The following is a 25510-nucleotide window of genomic DNA, read 5'->3' as shown; positions in this document are numbered from 1 at the left end:
AACCTTATTCTAGTCTCCCAAATTTCCCGGTGTCTCAGTAGTAATTCTGATGACTTCTAACGTTAACAATTAGGTTTCGATACCATCGTTAGGTACAGCACAGATAGCCCATTGTGCAGCTTTGCGCTTAATACCAAATAAGCAAAACCAGTCTCACAAATAAACTGTATATTTATATCACTCATATATATTACATGACTGCTCTTCGTTGATATTTCAGATACCAAAACAATCATTAGCATAAATTACTTATACTTGCAAAATTTGTAGAGTGAGTATACAGTGGGATTATAACAACATGTATAACATCAATAAGGTGACTGTTGAGGTTCGTTTTTGATATTTAGCTAAAGTGATTTAAGTAGAAAGATATCAAATACCATGCACAATACATAGCAGATTCGACTGGATAAAATGAACACAAACAGGAGTGGAAATGAAGCATATGCTGGGAAATCAATAAAAAAATCGCTGTTGTTATACAATCACACAAGACATCACCAAGGATTGGATTTATACTGGAATTCTTCTAAGTTTACTATATGGTTGCAATTGGCTGCTTGAGTAGGTAGAAATCACGTATACACAAGATGAAGCTAGGAATAAGAATCATGATGATAACACACTTTCAAGTCAGACACAATTAAAAGTGCGGTATACCTAGATCACTTACAAGTAATTTAAAGAAAATTACTTGAATAAATACGTATCATTTATAGTTATGTAAATGTGAATTTATCAGTTCTTTTAAGTGTGTCGCCTGCTGAATTTTTATCTGCCAACAGATTATATATATATTTTTGATATCGATATGCCTGGCTATGATGGTGGTTTATTCTACCAGAAAATGTTACAATATTAAAAGGTACTTAGATGTAAAAATTACTTCAAAACATTTAAAATAAATAAATGCCTGTATTTTTAATTAAATTCGTTTCATTCCTCACCTTGATGTTCTGCTTTTAAAAACTGAGAGGCGTAATCTGGTTTTTTATTAGAATGGAAAATAATTTTAAAAACTTGATATTTGCTGTTGCGGTAATTATCACATTTATATAAGAGTCAGTGGCATTTCTATCTAGATCAGTTTTGTAGGGGGTTCATAAATGAAAACCTTAAGACTTGTATTTTGAATGGTTTCGCAAATATATGGCTATTTCACTTTACTTAGATCTTTTTAAACTAAATATACCAAACTTTATATTACTACTTTGTTGATATTTCATTGCTCCATTTGAATTAAAGTATAAAAACTGTTATTTTGTAACATTTATAAATAATAAGACAATGAAAAAAAAGATCAAACAAGCCATTTGGAAGTGTCTCAAAGTAAACAAGAAATACTCTATCTACTAATCATCAGAATATGATAACTAACGCAAATCATTTCCTAGAACTGATATCCAAGTTGTATTTTAATACTCGTAATATTCCAAAGCACGCAGGATCAACAAAATACGCTAGCTTTAGAGAAGAAAGCTAATAACTCGAGCATTTTCAGAAAATATACTTTCCTTCATCATGGCTGAATGACCATAGTAAGCATGTTTATCAGTTACGTGGTCGATATCGACTCCGGTTATTGTTTCTTGTTTAATTACGACACAAACAAAAAACTCGTTGCTAAGCATTACTGAAATGTTTTTGTCTCTGTACTGAAGCGTTCATCAAGCGAATGTAGCTGCTACTTATTTCCAGTCAACGAGCTTCTTCTTGTTGTGGTTTGAACTGTAACGCAATCATTGTGATCGCCTGATGTTGGAGTATGTTTTCAATGCAATAATCCAGATAGACAAAATCCAGGAATATTTTAGAGTCCTGTGAACCTACCCTTCCTAAAATTCTACTAAAGTCAAATATTGCTAGGACTATTACTGACGATAAACCGTGCGTTATTGAGAAACTACTATGCCGACAGTAATTAATACGGTAGAATCAAAGAAACAATAATAATGATAGTGTCTCGCCTTGCGGAACAACAGCAAGTTTGATATCTTATAACGATAAGATTCGGAGTTTGAACACTCAGGAGAATAAAGCGCAGACAATAAACCGTGAAACTTTGCATTAAACAAATAAACTATAATGATATTACTATTCTCTATTAATTCTGTCTTTTTTTATTTCCTGTTCTCTCCAATAGACATTCGGCTCGTTAAAAATCAAGAGATTATCGATCCTTAACAACTCAAAAATAATGTGTAAAGTTTGAAATATTTTTGCTAATCTAAATCTATATTAAATATCACAATGACTGTCATGAAACGAAAGATTAATAACCCTAGGCCTTTAAGTTAAGGTATTAGTTGAGAAAAAGAGAAATTCAAAAATTTTTAATGGTTTGAGTTAGACCTAGCTAGATTAAAGTTCGGTCTTAACTGAACATAAAATATGCAAGAGTTTTAATTCAAAATGTGTTATCTAACATATTAATCTAGTGTAGTAAAAATATATATCAAATGCAAATAAAACGATTTTGCAATTACTAATAGAACGGTAGATTTTTTTATTTGTTCAGGAGTTTCATCTTTAATGTTATCCACTCTGCCATCTGTGGGATGTTTTTCACGGTATTAATTAGTGGCTTCCCGTTCTTATTAGATATTTATAATATGGCAGGAAATCACTCTCGTATTTGAATAAATTTAAATATGTTTCTAACCTTCTTTGTTCCAGGTAAACACATCTTATGTATATAAATGTGAATAATAAAAACTGTCTTAATCAAATTTATTTACAAGGCTGGTCGATACTTTGTTAGTTCAAACCCAAATTTCAGATATTTTTTTTATCTATCTTTTTACCTTTTTTGTCATTTCAGTGCTTGAAAATGATACTTTTCATGAGCATTTTGTGTTTCCTCCTTCCTATCATTTGAAAAATTCGTTCTCTTTAATGATACCATTTATCCTTTCAGGTAGTTATGCCTTCTGTTTAGTGAGGTCAGAATAATCCGTTTAGGAAATGTTCAACTTTCTCCAACCATTTCACTTTATGATAATCTAGCCATCATTTCCTTTGTGTTACTTCATTCACTTCAGGTTACGCTCCAAAGGCTCTATTGATTCAGCGGTAACTCTGGAGACTTATGACATTAAAAACCAGGTTTCAATACCTGTGATCGCCACAGCACACTTAGCCTAACAAACAAAACAAATTAACTAACAATGTAGTTATTAGTTTCGTCCGTCTGGCACCTACCATTTTTGTGACGTAACCAATATATTGCTTCGTTTTCCCCGTTATGCCTTTTATGTTTATCTGTTCTTAGGCTTTCTACAAGGTATTCACTCATTCTGTACTGTGTTCAATGATTTGCAATCTTTTCTTCGTTTCTCGTAGGAATGTTCAAGCTTTTGATTCATACTTCATGCGTGTACCATCTTGTGAACAGGAAACAGGTTCCCCATGTACACACTCAGCGATAAAATAATCAATACAACTCCTCTAATTGACTAGAATGCCTTATTCTAATGTATAATAAAAATGTAATCTATTGTTTTCAGTGTATTTTGAAGTTTGTATTTTTTCAGTAGATGATATAAAACATACTAGTATAAATAATGTTATGATTACTACTGTGTTTCTTTTGTCTCAGCTGGCCTTATGAGCACTTGACAGTAGATATGAAGAACATAGTGTGGTTGAAATACTATTGTACGCTCTTCTGCTTCTTTAAAATCCTAACGGTCTGAATAAAGAACGTTATAAACCATAACAGGCCTAGTACTAATGTCTTAAGATAATTAACGAAAGTAATTGTTGTTTTCAGTGTTTTATTGTATAATCAAAATGTATTCCACACGTGGCATCACATTTTCTCTGGTTAGGAGCCCAAATGATGAATTGCAGAACAGAGTTTAGTATTGTGTGAAGTTTTATTATGAAAAAATAAATGGTTTTATTACGTAACAAATTGTTTGTACCAAATAATGACCATACCGGTAATGTATGCTAAACCACATTTTCCCGTCAGCTTTCGATTCTACTCGTACACTTATAAATATTAAAACACGATTACAACTCGACTGTTCAGTATTAAAACACGATTACAACTCGACTGTTCAGTGTTAAAACACGATTACAACTCGACTGTTCAGTGTTAAAACACGATTACAACTCGACTGTTCAGTATTAAAACACGATTACAACTCGACTGTTCAGTATTAAAACACCATTACAACTCGACTGTTCGGCTTTCATGTGGATTTGATTATAACTTAGCATGGCCCCCTGAGACTTTTGTAAATGAGAAAATAATTGAAATCCACAGCTGTATAACATTTATGAATATATATTAACATTTTCCTAGAGAAGATTGTCAATAGGTTACGACACTACGACAACTCTCATCTTTTGTGTTATTTTTCATTCCCTTAAGGTGGACTTAAATGATTGATTGCATTAATCTCAACCCTAAGTGGCCTTCTTGTATACGTTTTGCATTCTATGTATAGAGAACTTGTAGCGAAACGCTTTAAAAACGTGATGTTATTGATCGAAAGAAGCACAGGAAATTATTAAGTGTCCATAATGCTACACACCATTGTAACTTGTGAAAGTTATGTCCTCAAATCCGATGTAAAAGATTACTTATTAATCTCAAAACTTACTTGTTGCATTGTTATAATCAAGCTTGAAATATTAAGTGATAGACTTAACTGTTCTTTTATTAACCTATTTGTTCACAATTAGTGATGGACTTCACTGGTTTTTATTCATATATTTGAATACAAATTTGAAAACTGGTACAGAACAGTCTTCATTTTTAAAATCCTAATCCGCTTAATTGAGCGAATGAAAAAAAAACAAAAAAAAACACGTAGCCTTTAAAAAGTAATACAATAAAAAATTATTCTCCAAAGATGGCGGTTGTGATATTTGCAATTAATTAAAGTTTATAAGATGTCTAGCACTTTTAAAAAATAAATGAGTGAATAAAATAATATATTTTTGTTCTAAGCAGTGTTGAATTTGATAAAAATCTATACGATTTAATCAAATGTTTTAATACAATAAACATATATAGGAAAATACACCCTAAAGTTGACATTTCAGTTGAACGCCTGTAACAGCGGCTCGAAATGGCTGAATCGAAGTATATTCAACACGTATGCGTTGCAGCATGCAAACGTTCAGGAAGTGTGGTTAGGTGACCATTGTGTGTGAGAGAAAAATCATTAATTTTAGACGAAACAAAAACTGAAAAGTCTTCAAGACATAAACATTTCAACGTTTCGTTCCTTGGAATGTGTCGTTGTTGGTTTTATTTTAAGTCCTCAACTATCGTAGATCAGAAACAGTTTTTTATTCACTATTAAAACAAAAAACTTGTGTGTCAATGTTATCTTCAGCTTAGAACTAAAAGTTAGCATTTATTACATGTTTAGTTTGCGATGTTATTAACCCCACTTCAACTATTGAAGAGATAGTACTTAAATTTTAACATCATGAATAATGTAATGGTTTATTAATCTTTTATTTGGGACAATCTGTCTTTGTTATCAACTTGATATTATCTAGGTGAGATTTTATTCAAGGCCTTTTACTGAACAGTATAAAGGAAAGGCATAATTTACCATTTAGGTAAAAAAATCTGATGCGTAGGATTTAATCAGGTGCTTTAAAATCTAGCTAATTAGAACATGTTATATGAACTTAATATAAGTAAGCTCGTTTTGTGGATAACTATATTCATTAGTGAATTAGTTTTTAGTTTTGATTTATGTAAACATCATGTTTTAATCAAAGGTTAATTTTTTACGGTTAACCTCTTCGTTAGTAAATCTTTAAATAATTTATCATAAATATAACATTTTTTTTATCAACATATTAACCTAACTATCCGTGACTTGTATAAAATAGTTTAGCGTATAGCAATGAATGTAATGTTACAAGTTCTAATAAACATAAACCGTGTCCGAGACCTTTAGTAAATATTTTGCGTATAGCAACAGATGTAATGTTACAAATTATAATAAACAATGTCCGTGACCTTCACAACACTTTTTAATGTATAGCTACAGCTGTAACGTCAGAATTCATCAATAAACAAAAACAAGTCTTGTATTATTTACAGCTGTGTCACATTGACATTTTACTATTTTAAATATTACCAGTTTTTTCTTTGCTTGTTTGTTGTTAAGCATAAAACTGCACAATGGGCTATCTGTGCTCTGCCCACCACGGGTATCGAAACCCAGTTTCTAGCGTTGTAAATCTGCAGACATACCGCTGGGCCACTGGGGGGTAACTATTTCTTACTCGTCAGCGTTAAAGTTGTGACGGACGGCCTTTAATCACCGCCTCTCACAGAAAACTGCGTCAAATGTCGTTATTATACTTTATTGCTAGACTGTGTTTAATCTTATAAAATCTGTTTGTGTAGCATAGAATGTAAATTCTTGAATGTTGCGATTATAATCTCTAACCTCGAACTATGACAGCTTTTCATAGAAATTCATGAATTTTTATTAGATCAAAAGCATTTTAGCAGGAACTAACTTGAACTTTATAGCAATGTCATTATGGTTATATTCTATAATTTCTAAACGCATATAAACGATATTTTGTTTTCGAAGCTCGCTTATAATTAACTAAATTAAAAAAAAAAAGCCTGTAAAAATACTTAGAAAACGTACTTGACAATTGTTAACATTGTTAGTTCCTTGATGTTTCTAGAAAATTGATTTACAGAAGAGCTTTCGTGTAATAGCTGAAAGAGTGTTTGAAGTTTAGTGTTTCTTAGACAAATCTGTATTAAATTACTTTACAGAGTGTTTGAAGTTTTAGTGTTTCTTAGATAAGTCTGTATACAATTACTTTGAATAGTGTTAGTTTTTCTTAGAAAGATCTGTAATAAATTACTTTACAGAGTATTTGAAGTGTTCGTGTTTCTTAGATAAATCTGTAATAAATTACTTTACAGAGTGTTTGAAGTTTTAGTGTTTCTTAGATAAATCTGTAATAAATTACTTTACAGAGTGTTTGAAGTTTATTGTTTCTTAGATAAATCTGTAATAAATTACTTTACAGAGTGTTTGAAGATAAATTATTAGATAAATCTGTAATAAATTACTTTACAGAGTGTTTGAAGTTTATTGTTTCTTAGATAAATCTGTAATGAATTACTTTAATCTGGTTTCTATCTTTTCAAATGTAATGGAAAATGTGAAGTCTTAATTAGTTTGAGAATATTTTAATTCGTACCAGTTTTGTTCTTTCTTCTTATCCACTAATTTCACGTAACTTATGTTTCAGTCAGCTGAAGTCATCTATTTGGTGCCAGGACTAAATCAAACTGTGTTAATTTTATTTATAATGCGAACTCGTTGTTGCTTTTGAATTTTGGAATCCATCTCGTGGAGTGGATACATTCATGCCCTCTTCCAACATCTCTGGATTTCTTCTTACTTTGGGGGAACTGGTTACGTGCAGGCGCTCTGTTAACAATTAATAGTAAATATATATATTTTTTTACTACTTACACTACTGTTTTATAAATATTCCTCATTCAAGGCTAGCGGGAATTGTCTGTTGTAGAGCTCGTAAAAGCTATATCTTTCTATTTGATTATTAAAGGATGTGAGGGTGGGACTGTATCAGTTGTTCTCAACATGCTTGGTTTTCATATTACCACTTCCTATTTATATTTTTACACTATTAAGTCTATGAGGATGGGTTTGTTTGTTTGTTTTTGAATTTCGCGCAAAGCTACACGAGGGCTATCTGCGCTAGCCGTTCCTAATTTAGCAGTGTAAGACTAGAAGGAAGGCAGCTAGTCATCACCACCCACCGCCAACTCTTGGGCTACTCTTTTACCAACGAATAGTGGGATTGACCGTCACATTATAACGCCCCCACGGCTGAAAAGGCGAGCATGTTTGGTGTGACAGGGATTCGAACCCGCGACCCTCAGATTGCGAGTCGAGTGCCTTAACCACCTGGCCATGCCGGGCCGGTATGAGGGATGGGACTGTATCATTTGTCATTATCAAGGTTATTTTTCGTAACACCACTTCTTCTAATTGCTTTACATCATTTAGCGTGTGAGAGGTAGGACTGTATCAGTTGTTCTTAAAAAGCTTGTTTTTTAATAATACCTCTTCCAATTTATATTTTTACACCATCAAGGCATTGAGGGGTGGGAGTGTATCAGTTGTCCTTTAGAAAGTTATTTTTCATAACACCACTTCTTATCTAATTGCTTTACACCATTAAGTGACTTGTTTTTTTAATCTTGAGTCACTATTATTTATATCATTTTACTCTATCTATTGAATAAATCTCTATATCAAAATGTAAAGATGAATTTTACAATATATCGTTTTCGAAAATTTTATTCTTTTTTTCTTCCATTCTTTGGTCACATTAATATTAATCATCAAGGTTATTAATATTATTGGTAACCTTCTTATAAAAGTTTGGTTATGCTGTGGTGCTCATCAAGTTCTTTTTTTATTCTTCTTTAGGTTTAATATCAATGGTAACATTCATCTAGACGTTTGGTTATAGCGATATCCTTAATCCAGACATTTCATCACATCGATATTAATTTTCTGGATATTTGAACTTATAGATGATGTTCATGCGATTTTACTGACATAGTTTTCGATCCTTTCAAACAAAATTTATGTTTTATTTATTGAGAATCTATGTTAATTGTACTCTTCAAAACCGTATTACTTTTTTCTGCACACAGTTTTCTGTTATTGCCTGGGTTAAGTAAAACTGGAACTATTTGTCCTCTGTTTATTCCAGTCTTTCTTTATTTGGAAATTTAACTTTGAATGGTTTCTTGATATCTGTAAATAGCTACGAGCATAAGTAATTGCCATTTTAAGAATTCTATTGTGTAGTTCTTAGACATTAAAACATATCATATAATGTTTCCAAATATTCCGTTAAAACTGAACTTTAGTAGGTTTTGTCTTAACGTAAGAGCTCCTTTTTCAAAGTACTATTTGAGCTTTGTAAATAGTTCAAATTACCGATATTGTATTTATAAAAGTTTATTGAATATAACATTAACTACTAAGAGTATAGTATTATATCTTTACTACTATCTTCTTCGCCCCCCAGTGGCACAGCGGTATATCTGCGGACTTACAATGCTAGAAACCGGGTTTCGATACCCGTGGTGAGCAAAGCACAGATTGCCCATTGTGTAACAAACAAACCACTATCTTCAATCTTGGTCTTTAAACCTTCTAAAATAATATAGGTTACTGAATAAGATTTTCTTCAGTTTTGCTCTTTTAAATATTAGTTGTTAATACAGACTTAGCCGTAAAATTAACCCAAGTTAATAATATGCACTGACTGTGTTCAGAGGCGCGAAAATAATGTGATCATCAATTTTAATATTTAATATTCAATATTTAGATAACTATCAGTATTTATAAAAACAATCCTTACAAAAATTATTTTATTAAATATAATTACAGTAAAGAGTCGCGTTTGTGGTTACAAAAAATTTACTAAAGCGAATTAAAAGAAGCGTTCTATGGTCGGAACCTTTGAACGTGAGGATTTCCAGGCATCAGTGCATTCACGTTCCTTATATGGGATTATAACCGACAAAGTTAGATGTTTTCTGTATAAACTACCTTCAATTTTTAAATTTTTGTTCATTATTTTGTAAAAAGGTTGTTAAGATTTCTAATATATATATATGACAACTATATCATATTTGTTTATTCCTTTACTGATGTTGAAGCCTCAAACTGTTCTTGATTGTAGGTGGTTTACATAAAATATGACGCATAAGTTAGTTTTTCCGCCCACTTCTTTAGCTGTTGCGCTTGAATTAGCCATTAGTCATTTACTGTAAGTATTGTGTGGGAATATTACGTAGTTTGATACTTACAAATGGATTTCTCTGTGGTATGCTATTAATGTAATGGATGCTTACTTCTTATTTCCTGCACGTCAACTGTGTGTATGCTTAGATTTTAGATGTTTTTAGCATTAAGATGGTTTCGTTAATTCCCTAATTAAACAAAGCCGATGTTAAATAATTTCAAATCTTACACGATGTTTTTGTGTTTTATATAAGCACCGTGTTTTTGTCATGTTAACATCATACGAAAGTAGTGATTCACATCCTTTGTTAAATCGAACGTGTAGAATGTCTGTGATTAAATTATGTTCACCTATACTACTCCTGTGACTAATGATGATTAGCCAAAACTTATTAAATAGGTCATCAACAGATGGCGTTATTTTGCCGCTTTCTTTCATGAAAGTTTTCTCCATTGAGCATTCATCATTCTGAATTATAAATCCAACTCGCCATTAGTAACAACCAAAAAAACTTCAGTTTATCTTAACTCATTGTGTACAGCCCTTTAGGCTTTGGAAAGATAATAGAAACATCCACTCCTTTAACTTCGGTAACAGAATTTGTATTTTTCGTAAATAATCATCTATCTCTTCCATTATTACATTCCAAATGTTTTCTGTTTATTTACTGGTAACGAAATAAAGGCTTAAACATTTTAATTGAACAACAAAGTGGCATAAAACGATCCCAGGTTTACATAAAAGATCACTGACATATCAATCATCAAAGGATAGAACTAGTACTGAAAGAACTCATTAAAAACACAGAGATAACAGAAAAAGTAGTGTTGGAAACTCAACATAATTCACTGTCTTTTTTCAAAAGTGTGATGGAATAAATCGAGTTTGTCCTCAGAGAATTGATGAGATCAAAAAAGATTCCCGAAAACTGGTTATTACTTTTCTTGGTTCATAGTTAATTATTAAACAGGAATTGTCGTTGATTGGTAGACGTCTAAAGAATATCATAGGTTCTTTCAAATGTTATCGTGTTTCTTTAAATATGAACTTTATAAGAGTCATTACAGCAATAAGAAAATATTGTTCTAATATTTTTATTATTGTAATAAGTATTAGCAACGTTGTGCCTTATATATACAAACGTATTTGTATCTCAATTTTGATATTATATGTTCACTTTGATAACACTACCAGCGGTTTTAAAGTAAGAATGTAATAAAACATTTTGTTGAACTAAAGAGATGTCAGTTATAACGCTCAGCATTCCCAGCTATTTTTACAGCAGTTGATAGAATAGTACTTTTAAGACTAATTTCTAATGCGCTCTTCACGTGCTTTAAAACGTTTAAGAAACCATTCGATATATGTTATATAAAGACAGTTGTAGAGTTTGTGATATTGCTTCACAGCTCCAATAGGAGAAAATACTAAAATACATTTTCTATAAGTTCTAAGGTATACCCACATGACCACTTTAATAGGAAGTATTGTATTTTCTAAATGAAATGTGAATATGCCTGACTGTAAGAAATTGAAACATTTTCCCTTAACAGAACAATACTTTGTTTCATATACATATTTTTATGTTAATAAGGCCATACAATAGGTAACGAAATATCCATTTGAAAAGCTGCTGAAGAATCACACAAACTTCACCAAACTATCATCGAGAAAATCTCAAAATTCCGCTTCTGGTTATATTCTCTTCTAAGTTTCACCAAAACGTTGCAGATTAATCTCATTTAAAGAACGGGAAACCAAGGTATCCCACGTCTCTATCTATACATATTATCAACACGCCAGACAGTTGCTACAACTTAATAAATAATTAATTGAAATAACTGACTACATATCAAGAACTGGATTAGTTCTCGTGATCATTTATGCCTCACTAAGGGGAGGATTATCTTAATTCAATGTTAGGTACATCCTGTTGTACATCTGAAATTGTGACTAAGTGCAGAGTCCTGTATAAAAAAAATTAAAAACATTATGAATAAAGTTATGTTATTGTGCTAAGTTATGAAGAGGTTTAATTTAAAATATCTACAAAGCTCAAGTTTTGTAACCCAACCTTAAGCTATTTAGTCCAATTCTGTACTCACAAAGTTTGAATTTTTTCGTTCGTATAAAATCTAACATATCCAACTATATTCACTGCAGTACACAGATGTTTAATGTAGAAAAAAGTGTGCATATTTATACATGTGTTTGAATGTATGTAGAAGAAAATTCTTATATGTTTGAAATACGTTATTTAATGTCAAACGTACTGTGTATATTAATATACGTTGCTCGAGAAGTATAACATATTTTGATAGGTTTTAAACTATTTTAGAAATATTTTATAACTGTTTATAAAAATGAATAAAACCCTATAACCCGAGTGCTTTCAAAAGGTGGACCTTTCTTTTTCAGGGTCAAACTGTTTGCCCCTGAAGAAGAAAGGTCCACCTTTCGAAGGCATTCGAATTATAGAGTTTTATTCACTTCTCTCAATACTTCTTGAACCTACGTGTTTTTCTAACATCGTGATTATAACTGTTTATGGTGCTCTTATACGCCGATTTTGTTACATTACTAATGAATTGTATTAATTTATGTATGCGCTATATTTTACACAATTTTATATTTGTTTGTTGTTTAGTGCAAACTTCACAATAAACTATCGGTGCTCTACTAACCACTGATATCGAAACCGGATGTAAGTGTAATAAGCCTTCAGATTTGCCACTGAACCACTGCACAAATACTATGCATATGTTGCTCTCTCTAGCTATAGGTCTATTTTTATTGTATATGAACTCCTGCCATAAATTTGGTTATTTTAGCGCAAAAACACATTATAGGCTATCTGTGATCTCTCACTGTGGGGAATCGAATCCCAAATATTGGTGTTCTAAGTCCATAAGCTTACCGTTAACCCAACTAATAAACGAAAAGATAAAAAAGTGCTTTGTACTCGAGTTATAATTGTTTTTTATAACAATTGCCATGATGACATTTGAATACCTCACTTTTAATAAGTAGCGTATTTTTAAGATACGCCATTGTTAATAAGCGGCGTTATTGTAAGAGTTGGTTTTCTTTATAGTACATATTCCTTACTTAATATTTTAATTCCACCCTTACGCTCTTCTTTAAGTGTTGCGTAAAGCAAACATTTAACGAACGTGTATATGTGTGTGTTTGTTGAGTGATTGTATTAGATTAGTGTGATTGGCTCGTTTAACAATTTATATATTTAAAATCGTTAGTAATAGCCCGAAAAAGTGTTAACATTTCTAGGAATTATTACAAGCACCGTTTCATATTCTACAATATGATGTTGTCATAAAGTTAAAAATAACACCTCTACCAGGCAAATGTTTTAATATAATCTCAACTACATGAAGGAGTGAATACTAACTGCACCTTATACATATATATTGAGTGTAATATACCAAGTCGCTTGTTGAGAGTGTGTAATTAGATAATGTAATATACAGACATATATAACGACTTTATTATAATTCAAGTACGTCCACGTTTGCTAATGGTTCGCTTCTAAGTTACGGTGGAATATTTTGTAATCTGTAACGCTTGGGGTGACTTGTGAGGTGTGGTTAAATCTTTTAAAAGTCTGTAGAAAATGTCACCTTGTCTTCTACACCAATTACTTTCGTTACCATTGGCAACAGAACGTCACGTTGGTATCGTGTAAAGACGCTTAGGTATCGTTTTTCTTGTTGCTAAGTTACGGCTATAGGTCAAAGAAACTTTACATATAAATTAAGTTGTTGTCAAACTTAACGACGCATATATTGTAAGAACGGAACAACGAAGACTTGACTGTTGGCGTATGTGCACTGACTTATAAGGAGTAAACGAGCTTGTTGTATAGCGTTTCACAAGCATGTTTTATATGCAAAATTACTAATGTTGTCTTCATACATCGAAAGTGAGCAAGTTTGCTAAAACAAGTTGACAGTGAAAGCTATAAATTTAAGCGAAATATTAGATGTAAGATTTTGTGGGGGGCGAGTGTGATATTCTTCTGACTGTTTGTATCACTCTAGAAGTAAGTATGCGGTTTAGCATCATAAATAGGCCTGCAGGTTTCTAATGCTTTACGTGTTTTCCTTATTCAAAACCGTAACTTTAAAGTTATTGTACTAGCTTTTCAGATGGATTTTATCTGTTATCGTTCATCCCAGCAGGTGAGTTAGTATCGGATGAAAGACCACATGGGCAATGACCTGCTGGAGAAAGATCCAAAACACCGTTTCTTCACTTTGCTTGTCTTAAATCTGTTATGTACAAATTAAAAGGAATAGAAAAAAAGGCATTTGTAGTTTAGTTTGAGAAAGATAATAAATGTTAGGCCTAGTAGTAGTCACTGCTCTTAATTTTCTTGGTGGTTTACGTTAGGATTCTTATTAGGAAGTGTTACGTATCTGCTTGTTTGTTAATTTCCGGTAGAATTTCTTTCCCGAGGAACTTCAGTGATACAAGTCCTTTCTTGATTAAACCCGTTTATTATTCCTCGATACAAACTTTTAGTACACAATAATTTCAAAATCAGTACGTTTCTCGTCACTTTAAACTTAACAACTTTTATAATTCACGCTATAAACCACAGTGATTCACAATCTCGATAACTTCGCCCGAAACGTACCGGGACTACTGTTCGCTTTATCATACATTCATTTTTCCAGGCTTTCTCTGCCAGTCTTATATACTAAAAAAGAGGGCGTTTCGAACAAATTCGGGCTTACCCGATAATTCATGATCATTCCAGAAATTCATCACGTGTTACCAGAGTCACGTGATTTCCGCTGTCGTAACAGAGAAAGATCTTTTGCTTTTCATTCAAATAATTTAGTGCTGTTAGGTTAACTTTTTTCTAATTAATCTTGAAATAATCTTTTATCAGAAATGTTTTTTCTTTATATAAAAGATGTGCATAAAATATTACCCTGAACCATTAAAAGTGGCACTTGAAGATCAATTGAAATACACCTCTTTTTTAGTAGAACATTTGCCCATAAACGTTATGTCTTATTGACTTGAAAGGTCTAAAACGGCTTCGTTTATTTATGTACAGAAATTCGATATTTCGTTGAAATGAAGAATTTAAGCTATGATAAAATAACATTTTCTTTTATAGTAGGTTTTATTGCTTTCATCAAATGAATTTATCTTTTATGACTTCGACTAAGGATAGAAAACGCAATCCTGTTGTTTGTCTTCCCTGTCAGTGTGCTGTTTCTATTGTTTGTCTTCCATGTCAATAGGTTGTTCCTATTGTTTGTTTACCTTTTCAGTAGGTTATTCCTGTTGTTGGGCTTCCACATCAGTAGGCAGTTTTTGTTATGTCTTCCAAGTCAGTTGGTTGTTCCTGTTGTTTGTCTTCCCAGTCAATAGATTGATCCTGTTTGTCTTCCACGTCGGCAAGTTGCGTGGCTCACATAAACTTTCTTTCTCAAATAAAGTTTCAGTATTTTTTAGATAAATATAATCCTCATGTAGGTGTAAACATCTTTGTATTTTGGCATAATTTTGTAGTTTAACATGTTAACGTACTATCATACTGTACAGGTTTAGAAAACCTGAATTGCAGAGAAGATTTACTACGGTGTGCAGGGAGTTTTCGTGAGGTATTCGTAACCAACATAACAAACATACATATAAGAATATGTGTGTGTGTGTGCGCTTACGCGTGCGCCCGCGTTTCCTGTGACTGTGAAGATGAGGTTCAGATTGCACAACATTTCTAATATGGCTATATAGACAATTAGCCTGGCTCTGGTTTTCCGGTTGCTTTTTTACAAGAGTTTAAAAACATTGTCTTTATAACTTATTTTTGCTTTAATTCACTACTTCTACCTTAATTCGCAACTTATTTCTGCTTTAACTTACTACTTATTTCTCCTTTGATTCTTTATTTGCCCCCCAGTGGCACAGCAGTATTTCTGCGGACTTACAACTCTAGAATCTGGATTTCAATACCCGTGGTGGGCAGAGCACAGATAGCCAATTATGTAGCTTTGTGCTTAATTACAAACAAACAAACAAATGATTCTCTATTTATTCCTGCTCTGATTTATTTCTTACTTGTTCTTTGATTCACTACTTATTTATGCTTTAACTCGTTACTTTATTCTGCTTTGATTCTTCACTTATTTCTCTTTTTATTCAGTACATATATTTTATTTGATTCTCCACTTATTTCTCTTTTTATTCAGTACATATATTTTATTTGATTCTACACTTATTTCTCTTTTTATTCAGTACATATATCTTCATTGATTCACCACTTATTTCTGCTTTGATTCTCCACTTATTTCTTCGTTGATTCACTATTTATTTCTTCTTTAATTTGCTACTTATTTCTGCTTTGATTAAGTATTTATTTTTGCTTTGATTCGTTATTTATTTCTGCTTTGATTCATTACTTATTTCCGCTTTACTCGGTTTCATTGTTTTTTATTTCATGCATGAGTCTATATCGAGCCTACCTTGTGTTAGTAATATTAAATAACGGTGTTGTTATTATTGTTTTTTGTTGTATCTTAGCACGACATGACACACTCCTTATTATAACACCTGTTCCTTTTAAGGCAATCAGAAATAATCTAAAATTAAACACGAAGATGATTTTTGAAGGTAAAACGCTGAATTTTGGAAAATATACGTTATATATATTAAACATTAATTTTCATACAATATTGTTTTTGAACTTTTTCTGTAAGGAATGGTAGTGATTATACGTATCTGAACATTTAAAACGTCTTTGAAATAACACAAACACGTAACGGTACAAAATTTCGCTCTACCAACTAAAAGTATCTAAAAATATATAAAATTTAATAAGCATCTAATTATTGAAATAAAAGAATGATGTATATAAAAATTTATTACAAATAATAAAAAATATAAAACAAACGGCTTAGTCAGTGATAAAACGTTTACATGATCATTTTATTATGTTATTTTTACAGTCATTCGTATAAAAAAGAAACTGGTTAGTTATCTGTTAGGTGATGAAAGTCGCATCACATGACAACAGGACTAGTAACTGTTTTAACTGCACCCACTTTACTGGCCCATTATGCGTTTCCAGTAAGAAGATTGCATAAGAGCTTTTCAACTAAATGCTACTACTTTCTATTCAGTGAGAGAGGGCATCAGGCTAGCTGGGTTACACCATACTTGAAACACGTTTTACTTATAATATACATAATTATCCTGCTCATTATTGGGGAAGTACTTAACGTAATTTATTTGCTTATCGCTAGGTCATTTACTAGAAAAGAAAAGGGGGTACCAAACTTTGATAGAGAAAATATTACCATTGTAACTAAGTTTGCCTGAGGAGTTTACACAAATGTAATCGTTTGACTGAGTTTCAGATGTTTTCTTCGAATTCGTGAATTGTTTTTAAAGATTTTAGCGAATTTAATTACAAGTATTCATTCCGAGTTCTTTCCTACTGAAGGTTGCCATGGTGACTAGATATCAAGACCGATTCGCTGATAACGTATGAGAAATGAATTCCAATAGGAAATTGTGACAACTCTGGTTTTAAGAAAGGGATGATTTAAGTTTAGTTGCTGTTTTTAAACAAAACCTAAACACCAGTAAGTGTATTTAGCAGATAGCAGCATGACTTATAGACGTGATGATTGAAGGCTAGCTGTTGTTTTTTTAACACCCACATAAACACCGGTACGTGTATTTAGCAGATAGCAGCATGACTTAAAGACGTGATGATTGAAGGCTAACTGTTGTTTTTTAACACCCACATAAACACCGTAAGTGTACTTAGCGAATAACATCGTGATTTAAGGATATGATGTCTGAAGGCTAGCTGTTGTTTTTTTAACAAAACCTAAACACCAGTAAGTGCATTTAGCAGATAGCAGCGTGATTTAAAGACGTGATGATTGAAGGCTAACTGTTGTTTTTTAATAAAACATAAACACCGGTAAGTATATTTAGCAGATAGCAGCGTGATTTAAGGACATGATGTCCAAAGACTAGCTGTTGTTTTTTAACAAAACCTAAACACAGGTAAGCGTATTTAGCGAATATCATCGTGAATTAAGGACGTGATGATTGAAGACTAGCTATATTTTTTAGCCATACATAAACACTGGCAAGTGTTTAACGGAATGTTTAAAGAAAGTGATGATTAAAGTCTGTTGGCATGTGTTGTTTTCTGACCAAGCATAAACATCGGTAAGTGTTTAATTCTTTGTAATGTGGTTTCAGGAGTTTGAGTCTAGCTGACGTGTTGTTTTATAACGAAATCCAGATGGGTTAGTGGTTAGGACGTATAGCAGGATTTTGGGTGCGTAATAATAGAAGACTTGCTTATATTTTTTTCTTATTCTGATTTTCTCATTGGATAATGGTAAGTGCCTAAATGATGTGACCTTTATTTGTACAATTTTAAGTTAACTCATGTTTTGAAAAGAAAAAAAGGTAGAAAATGATGAATACTGTTCAGGAAGACAAAAGTTTTAATTACTACTACATTTATTATATGTTACCTGTGTAGTGTAATTCTCACTATGAACAAACATTTCTCAGTATCATATTCAACTAATAGATATGAAAATTTATATTCAAAATTTTAGCAGATATTTCACGTTATTGTCAATACCGAATTTCAGCTCAAAGAGCTAAAATGTTTTAGGAATTATCAAATTCATTTATACATAATCTTTTATGATGCCATTAAAAAGTGTATAACAATAAAGGTCATATTAGATATTAACTGTTGCCTGCCTGTATGTTGAATATAGTGATATTAGGACAAAGTTTCGTTGAGCCTAATGAATATTTGTTACGTAAATATCCTCAGTCGCCATAATAATATTTGTGTCTTTCTTTTAATTTTGGGAAATGTATAGGCTGTTAAAATTTTTAAATAATGAATGGGTCACCATGGAATTTTAATTGTGTAATTCGAAGCGGATTTACTTCTATTAGGTAGAGAAAGGATTAAGATCGCTCTGTAAGTAAAATTTAGACGATCTGAATATATGCATATTTCATAAGTTTACATGTCTTAGGTCTGAGTAAACATAATATATGTCTGAGGATTGCAAACGCGATATGAGAAAAGTTGTCGTTTTTTATTCGTACCATAAAAATCTTATGCTTATCATTAAACATAACTACCAATGCTATCTGTCTTTATTATTATTGGACATTTAGTATTACCTACAATGTGTCATGAAAAGTTCGTAACTCATGCAAAAAAGAAAAAAAGCAATGTAAGGCAAATGTCATTGTTATTGAATAATGTATTGAATAATTTACTTTATTCAAATATGTGTGGCTTAAAATCAAATCATGCATACTATTTACATTTAATAGTTATATTTGTTAATAAAAGCATTGCTAATTACGCTTAATTTGTGATAAAGTATTTATATTTACGTTTACCTGCATTTGCTGAATTATATGTATATCATGTATCTATCTTTTTGTTTTGTTCTCAATTGTCCAGAAGTAATTAATGATGGATATGACCACCATCATCGTAGCCTCAGTTTTAGGAACACTAGCGGCGCTAGTGTCGATGAGTGTGACATTGTTCCTTTGCTACATTTACTGCAGGAAGATTGAGCACAAAAAGACAGCAAGAGATGAACTAGAATCACTGCAGTTTGGGAAATCGCCACCTACAGGTCAAGCAGACGAAGTGAAAGAACTTTCAAGGCATAACGTGGAGGACCGCATTCAACAAGGATTAATACCATCCCTGGTGGGACCCTCGGCATCACATCCAATGCTGTGAGTGTCAGAATGTGTCTCTCAAAAGACCCTAAGTAACTTCCACATCCATTAAGCTAAAAGGAAGGATTAAGTTATTCAACATTGTTGAACAAAGCTCAGGAATAAATCCTGATGATAGTTTTATTAACAAAACATCAGACATACATTTGTTCCCTAATTTTTTAGAATTATACCATTTACTATTTATATGCATTTTTATTGGATGTACTAACACTATGAAAATAACTTTCAGTTTTATGATTTTTCCATGTGAAAGCCCTTTCAAACATTATGTCCTTTAAAAGTATTATTTGATTTAAAACAGAATAACGTCATATATTATAAAAATTAAGTTTTGAACTGAACTGTATAACGTATGAGAATTAATCCTATTTGTAGTGTGAACGTCGAAAGATGGAGAAACATTGGAAACCAATAAGTCTAATGCTTCTGATAAAGATTACATTAGATGGCAGATGTTTTGCTTCTCATTCACCTAATGTGTCTATTAAAGGCTTTCAAACCACAGGCGTATAAGAATTGAATATCTGTCGTCTAAAGTGGAGTTCATCACAAAAATAAGTTGATATGTGTATTTATTTCTAAATTTTAAAAATATTCAAATCCTCTTTTTTAGCATTACCGAAGATGAGAAAGAGAACACTAGCACCACCATCCAAGGACCAATTTCATTTCTCCACTCTCTTTTACCATCAGCCGAGGTAATACGAAAGAAAAGTAGTAGTCGAAGTTTAATTACGTCAGTAAATCACTGTATAATTTATAATAGCTACAACATAACATACAAAATAGATGGATAGATATACACGAATTTAGAAAGATTTGGGAAGTCATTACGCTGAGCCCCCCAGTGACACAGCGGCATGTCTGCGGATTTATACTGCTATAAACCGGGTTTCACGAATTTAGAAAGATTTGGGAAGTCATTACGCTGAGCCCCCCAGTGACACAGCGGCATGTCTGCGGATTTATACTGCTATAAACCGGGTTTCGATACCCGTGGTGGGCAGAGCACAGATAGCCCTTTGTGTAGCTTTGTGCTTAATTGCAAAACAAACAAACCACTATCTTCAATCTTGGTCTTAATAACAACACCATCATTACGCTGAATATGACTAAAAATGTGTATTGAGTTAAAGTATTAAACAGATAACGTGCTGTGGTGAATCTCACATTATGAAGTTAATAGGCCTAAAGTGTACTTGTACTAGTTATTTATCTATCAGTAAAAATGGAATGAGTTATCGCAGGTATAAAAAAACATTAAAGTGCAATATAAAGTAATGAACTAAAAACTTGACCTAAAATGTTACATAATTAAATTATACCCGAGGTTATGCGCTTTCAGTGAAAATATTATATTAAGTAATATGCTAATTATTTCTATCTTAAGTATATAATATTATAAATAATTTCAAAAGAACGTTAATAAACAAATGTATTTTATAGGTAAAATCAATATAAAATTATAACTGTAAAGGCCGTAATAAAAACATTTTTGGAAATTTTCAGATAATTGATGGAGTTTCGTTTAATTTTCTTAAATTGTCTAGGTTAGTTTTCTTGATGCAAGAAGGTTTTGCTAAAGATTTAGCGCCAGAAAATGGTAAGAATTTTAGCAGTTTCTAGTTTGCTGTCGTTGTGGCTGATCTGTCGTCCTTTTTATGAAATAGAATAATGAATTTTTTTCATTTATGATAAATATCTGATGCAAAAATCATTGAGTCAAAGCAATTTTTTTAAATCAGTGAAACTGAAATAAAAAAGTGTGTCAGTTAACAACTTACGATGACCGTAACCGTGGAAATTTAAAGCTGCGAATCCTTGTTCTTCTCTAGTGAGGACAAAGTTTCTGTTTTTATTTCCTTTCTTTACATTGAGCTAAATAAAAGTGGATATGGTGTTCAATACACATTATTTGTTTGTATTGTAACAAAAAATTACAAAATTTCATATTATGAAAATACAATCAAACACACAGGCATTGGTTTATAATCTATGTGTAATGCCCAAAAGAACATTGCCATTATAATTACTTGAAAACAAAGAGGATGACACACCTCATTCCTTGGTTAAGGTTCTGAATAATAAACGGAAATATTCCATACGACAGCAACCTACCTATAGTCTGTCACGTGACTTTGTAGTTCTTTATGGTTTGAAGATATTATGTTCCTAAATAATGAAATTACATTCTGATAGATAGTTTAATGAAACTGTACAAGAAATGACGGATACATAACACCAATATGCGAAAATAATTAATGGGTGTCTAGATGTTTTTTATCACCGTCTTTTTAAGCAAGTACGTTTTTAAATTCAGACCTGACATGGATAGCTAAGTCTGACTTATCTTATATTCTCCACATACGAAGTTTCACACCTAAATTTCAAGTGTAAACAGAGTCAATGTAGCAGTATTTGTTAGTTGAGATAAAACATTTAGTAAGATTGTGTTGAGTGATTCGGTTTTAGATTATAAAATGGTAAGAGGTCAGTAGTACTTATGGTTTCCCAGTAAGGCATATCTGTATTTAGTGGTTATATACTTATAAACTTAGTAGTTGTTTACTGTGGTTATAAGTCTATTCTTGCTGTACAAAGTTCAGTAGAATTTCTGTACGTTCTCGTTTACAGCAACAAGAGGAAGCTGCAGACCTCGCTAATGCCATGGCTGAACCAGACGATCCAGCTGGACAAATACAATTTAGTCTGGAGTATAACTTCTCTAATTCTACCTTGGCCCTAAAGATTATACAAGGTAGAGACTTACCTGCCAAGGATATCATAGGTAAGTTTTTTATATATGTTGTATATCCATTTTACATGTTATTGGTGCTTAAACAAGAACCAGTTTGATTGTTCTATCGTTTTACACAGTTAACGTATTATATTTTGTTGCCGATGCAGCGATTAACATCATAATATAAATGACACGTAACAAAGCAACAGTTAACAATACAGATATGTAGACTACGCATGTTTAGTTACTATAGAGAGAAACAAGAAGTTGACGTGTCAAGACATTCCTATATACACATGTAAGCTTTTATGCCATTGTACTTACGTGTTTGTGTGTATATATATAGCCTTATAGTCATTATGACGGTACACATACCGATATGTTGCTTACTGCGCCTTTTCTACTATTAAGTGTAATTCACCTGGTAAAATATTACAGCTTCTTTGTGACATTGTAATTTTATTAATATTACCACAAAATACATTCATGGTGAATATCTAGAAAATATACAGTTTTAATTTAATGGTTCAGATTTACATGGTGTACAGGTAAGATGGAGTTTATAGTGTTGCATAAAAAATAAATCAATATTTCGCTATTAAATCCATAAAATTGCTTTTTGCATATCCATGCATATAAATTTGCAGACAGAAATATACTTGTTGAACAAAAACATACAGGTAATAAATATTATTGGACATTGACTAATTATATTGTTTTGAAGATATTGGAGCTGTTGATCAAGAAAGAGTGACTATAGTAAAGATATTTTGAAGATCACGTTGTAGTTGATTAAATAGCATTGGTTTGAAGTTCGTTCAGTAATTTATCAGTTAAGGCTTTTTCGGAGATGATATAATAATTGTTTTTTTTTAAATCATATGGTGGTTGATCTTATAAGGTTATTTTGAGGATAACTCAGCAGTTAATTAAATACTATTTTGGTGAAGATAAAACAACAGTTGGATAGTTTACTTTGTAAATCCTTACACGATTAAATATATGTAATTGTTGATCTTGCAAGTTATCCTGAATACCACTTAAATACTGACACTAGGGTAAATCTGATGACCATTCAAAACTTAATATGGTAGGTTAATCCAAAATCCACTCAGTAGTTGTCTAATCTGAGAGTAGGTCACTATATGATAATCTAATTTAATTAGTAATGTAGATGATCCAGTTGTATAATGTTGGGATATTATACCTGTTGGTATTGTAGTTTTAGTCTGAATATAATACAATAGTTATTATTGAAGGCTCATCTGTGAATAGTACAATTGTTGGTATTGTAGTTTAGTCTGAATATAATACAATAGTTAGTATTGAAGGCTCATCTGTGAATAGTACAATTGTTGGTATTGTAGTTTAGTCTGAATATAATACAATAGTTAGTATTGAAGGCTCATCTGTGAATAGTACAATTGTTGGTATTGTAGTTTAGTCTGAATATCATACAATAGTTGATCTAAAGGTTAATCTTTGAATAGTAAGGTAGTTGATCTTGTTGTGTAGTTCATCTTGTATCTTAATCTTAAGACGATACAATCGAACTTTAATAAAGATCTGCATAATGATATTTGAAGCTAGAATATAAATCAAACAACCCTGAGAGACTCTTTATTACACTGTGGATAATGCTAAATATTCCACTAATGCCTTATCTGCCCTCATAACTTCACGACAGTGAAAAATTGCACTATTCATTGTTGAAATATTTACGTTTTTACCTAATGTGGATAGTCTAACAAATGTCAGAATTTCTTTTTTCTAAGCTATTAAAGTCATAAAATAACGTATTAATTAAGTCAAATTATGCAATGTATTTGTTTCAGACGTTTTGAGGAAAATTGCACAAAGAGTTATCTGCATGTTGCCGCCCGTAATTGATAATTAATCAACTACTCTTGTCCGAACGAATAGCAGAATTTAACCACCACTCTTATAACACACCCAAGGCCTCAAAGTACGAGTCGCATTTTGCCGTGAAAAGGGAACCCTCGTATTCATAATCCAAACGCGCTAACTATTATAGGTCACGCTAGGCTTCATGAAATCTTGGTTGGATCATTCTGTTTTACATGACTTGGTGGTTAGAGCACTCGACTTGCATTCTGTGAGTTGCGGGTTCGAATCCCCGTCTCCAAACCTACTTGCCTTTTCAGCTGTGGGAGGGTTATAGTGTGACGGTCAATCTCACTATTCGTTGGTAAAAGAGTCGCCCAAGAGTTGGCGGTGAGTTGTGTTGACTAACTGCTTTCTCTGTAGTCTATCACTTCTAATTTAGGGACGGCTAGCGCAGATAGCCCTCTTGTAGCTTTGCGCGAAATTCAAATCAAACCAAACCGTAGAAAATAGCCTTATATAGCATTTGATGAAAGAGACTTCTCTATACGGTTTTAGTGGCATGAGAGCCGCTGTTACACATTTTTGTCCACCGGTGGAACAGCGGTAAGTCCACGTACAGATTTATAACGCTAAAATCCGGTGTTCGATTCTCCGCGGTGGATACAGGAGATAGCCCAATGTGGCTTTTCTCTAAAACAAACAAACTTACAAAATTTCACAATATAAATAATCAATTCATTAATTATAAATCATTTAAATATTTCAAAAACGAACGATCGTAGATTCATATAGTTGAATTTGTTAAGGGAAGATGTTTCTTGTGAACTATTTGAACTTGCTATATGTTGGAAACATCATGCTCTGTTTGTTTGAGGTTAGTAGAGTACTTTATTTTATCGTAAGAGTGTTAACCGTCATATTCAACATGCCTGTATCGGAGTCTCGAGACACCTCTTCTCAAATAGCGAAATGCGAGAGGATTTAAGACATCAGTTCACTACCTGTAAAAAGTTTTATGATAAAGTGACCTATTCAAATGGGAGAAATATTCACCTCTACATTGTCTTTTCACAGTCTCGTGATGGTTATGGTATGTCAATGTTTCTACGTAATACATGTGTAACAGCCTCTATAATATTATAAGAGCATTTTGCTTCTTGTGTTGTTAGAGCCATACCTTCAAAGAGCTACTGGTTGTTCTACCGGTTGCTTAGCGGTATGTCTGTAATCTTATAACGCTAAAAATCGGGTTTAGATATTCGCGGGTGGTTCAGCATAGATAGCCCATTGTGTAGTTTTGTGCATGGTTGCAAACTAGGGTGA

At 32.1% G+C, this 25510-nt stretch overlaps 1 protein-coding gene across 2 annotated transcripts in view; it reads left to right on the top strand.

Annotated features, from left to right (window-relative positions):
- LOC106474852 (synaptotagmin-7-like) overlaps nucleotides 1-25510 on the top strand; it is a 69479-nt gene that overhangs the window by 27550 nt on the left and 16419 nt on the right. The window contains exons 2-5 of one of the 2 annotated variants that reach the window (XM_022380096.1): nucleotides 18061-18139; nucleotides 19307-19593; nucleotides 20213-20297; nucleotides 22234-22387. In XM_022380096.1, coding sequence (XP_022235804.1) covers nucleotides 19316-19593; nucleotides 20213-20297; nucleotides 22234-22387 — 517 coding nt within the window. In that variant the 5' untranslated portion in view covers nucleotides 18061-18139; nucleotides 19307-19315. The remainder of the gene's footprint in view (nucleotides 1-18060; nucleotides 18140-19306; nucleotides 19594-20212; nucleotides 20298-22233; nucleotides 22388-25510) is intronic. The other variant, XM_022380090.1, reaches the window with a different exon arrangement.

The sequence above is a fragment of the Limulus polyphemus genome, unplaced genomic scaffold (assembly GCF_000517525.1).
Source record: "Limulus polyphemus unplaced genomic scaffold, Limulus_polyphemus-2.1.2 Scaffold143, whole genome shotgun sequence".
In the NCBI taxonomy this organism is placed as follows: Eukaryota; Metazoa; Arthropoda; class Merostomata; order Xiphosura; family Limulidae; genus Limulus; species Limulus polyphemus.
The sequence above is the reverse complement of the archived record's forward strand: the minus strand, read 5'-3'. Positions and strand labels throughout refer to the sequence as shown.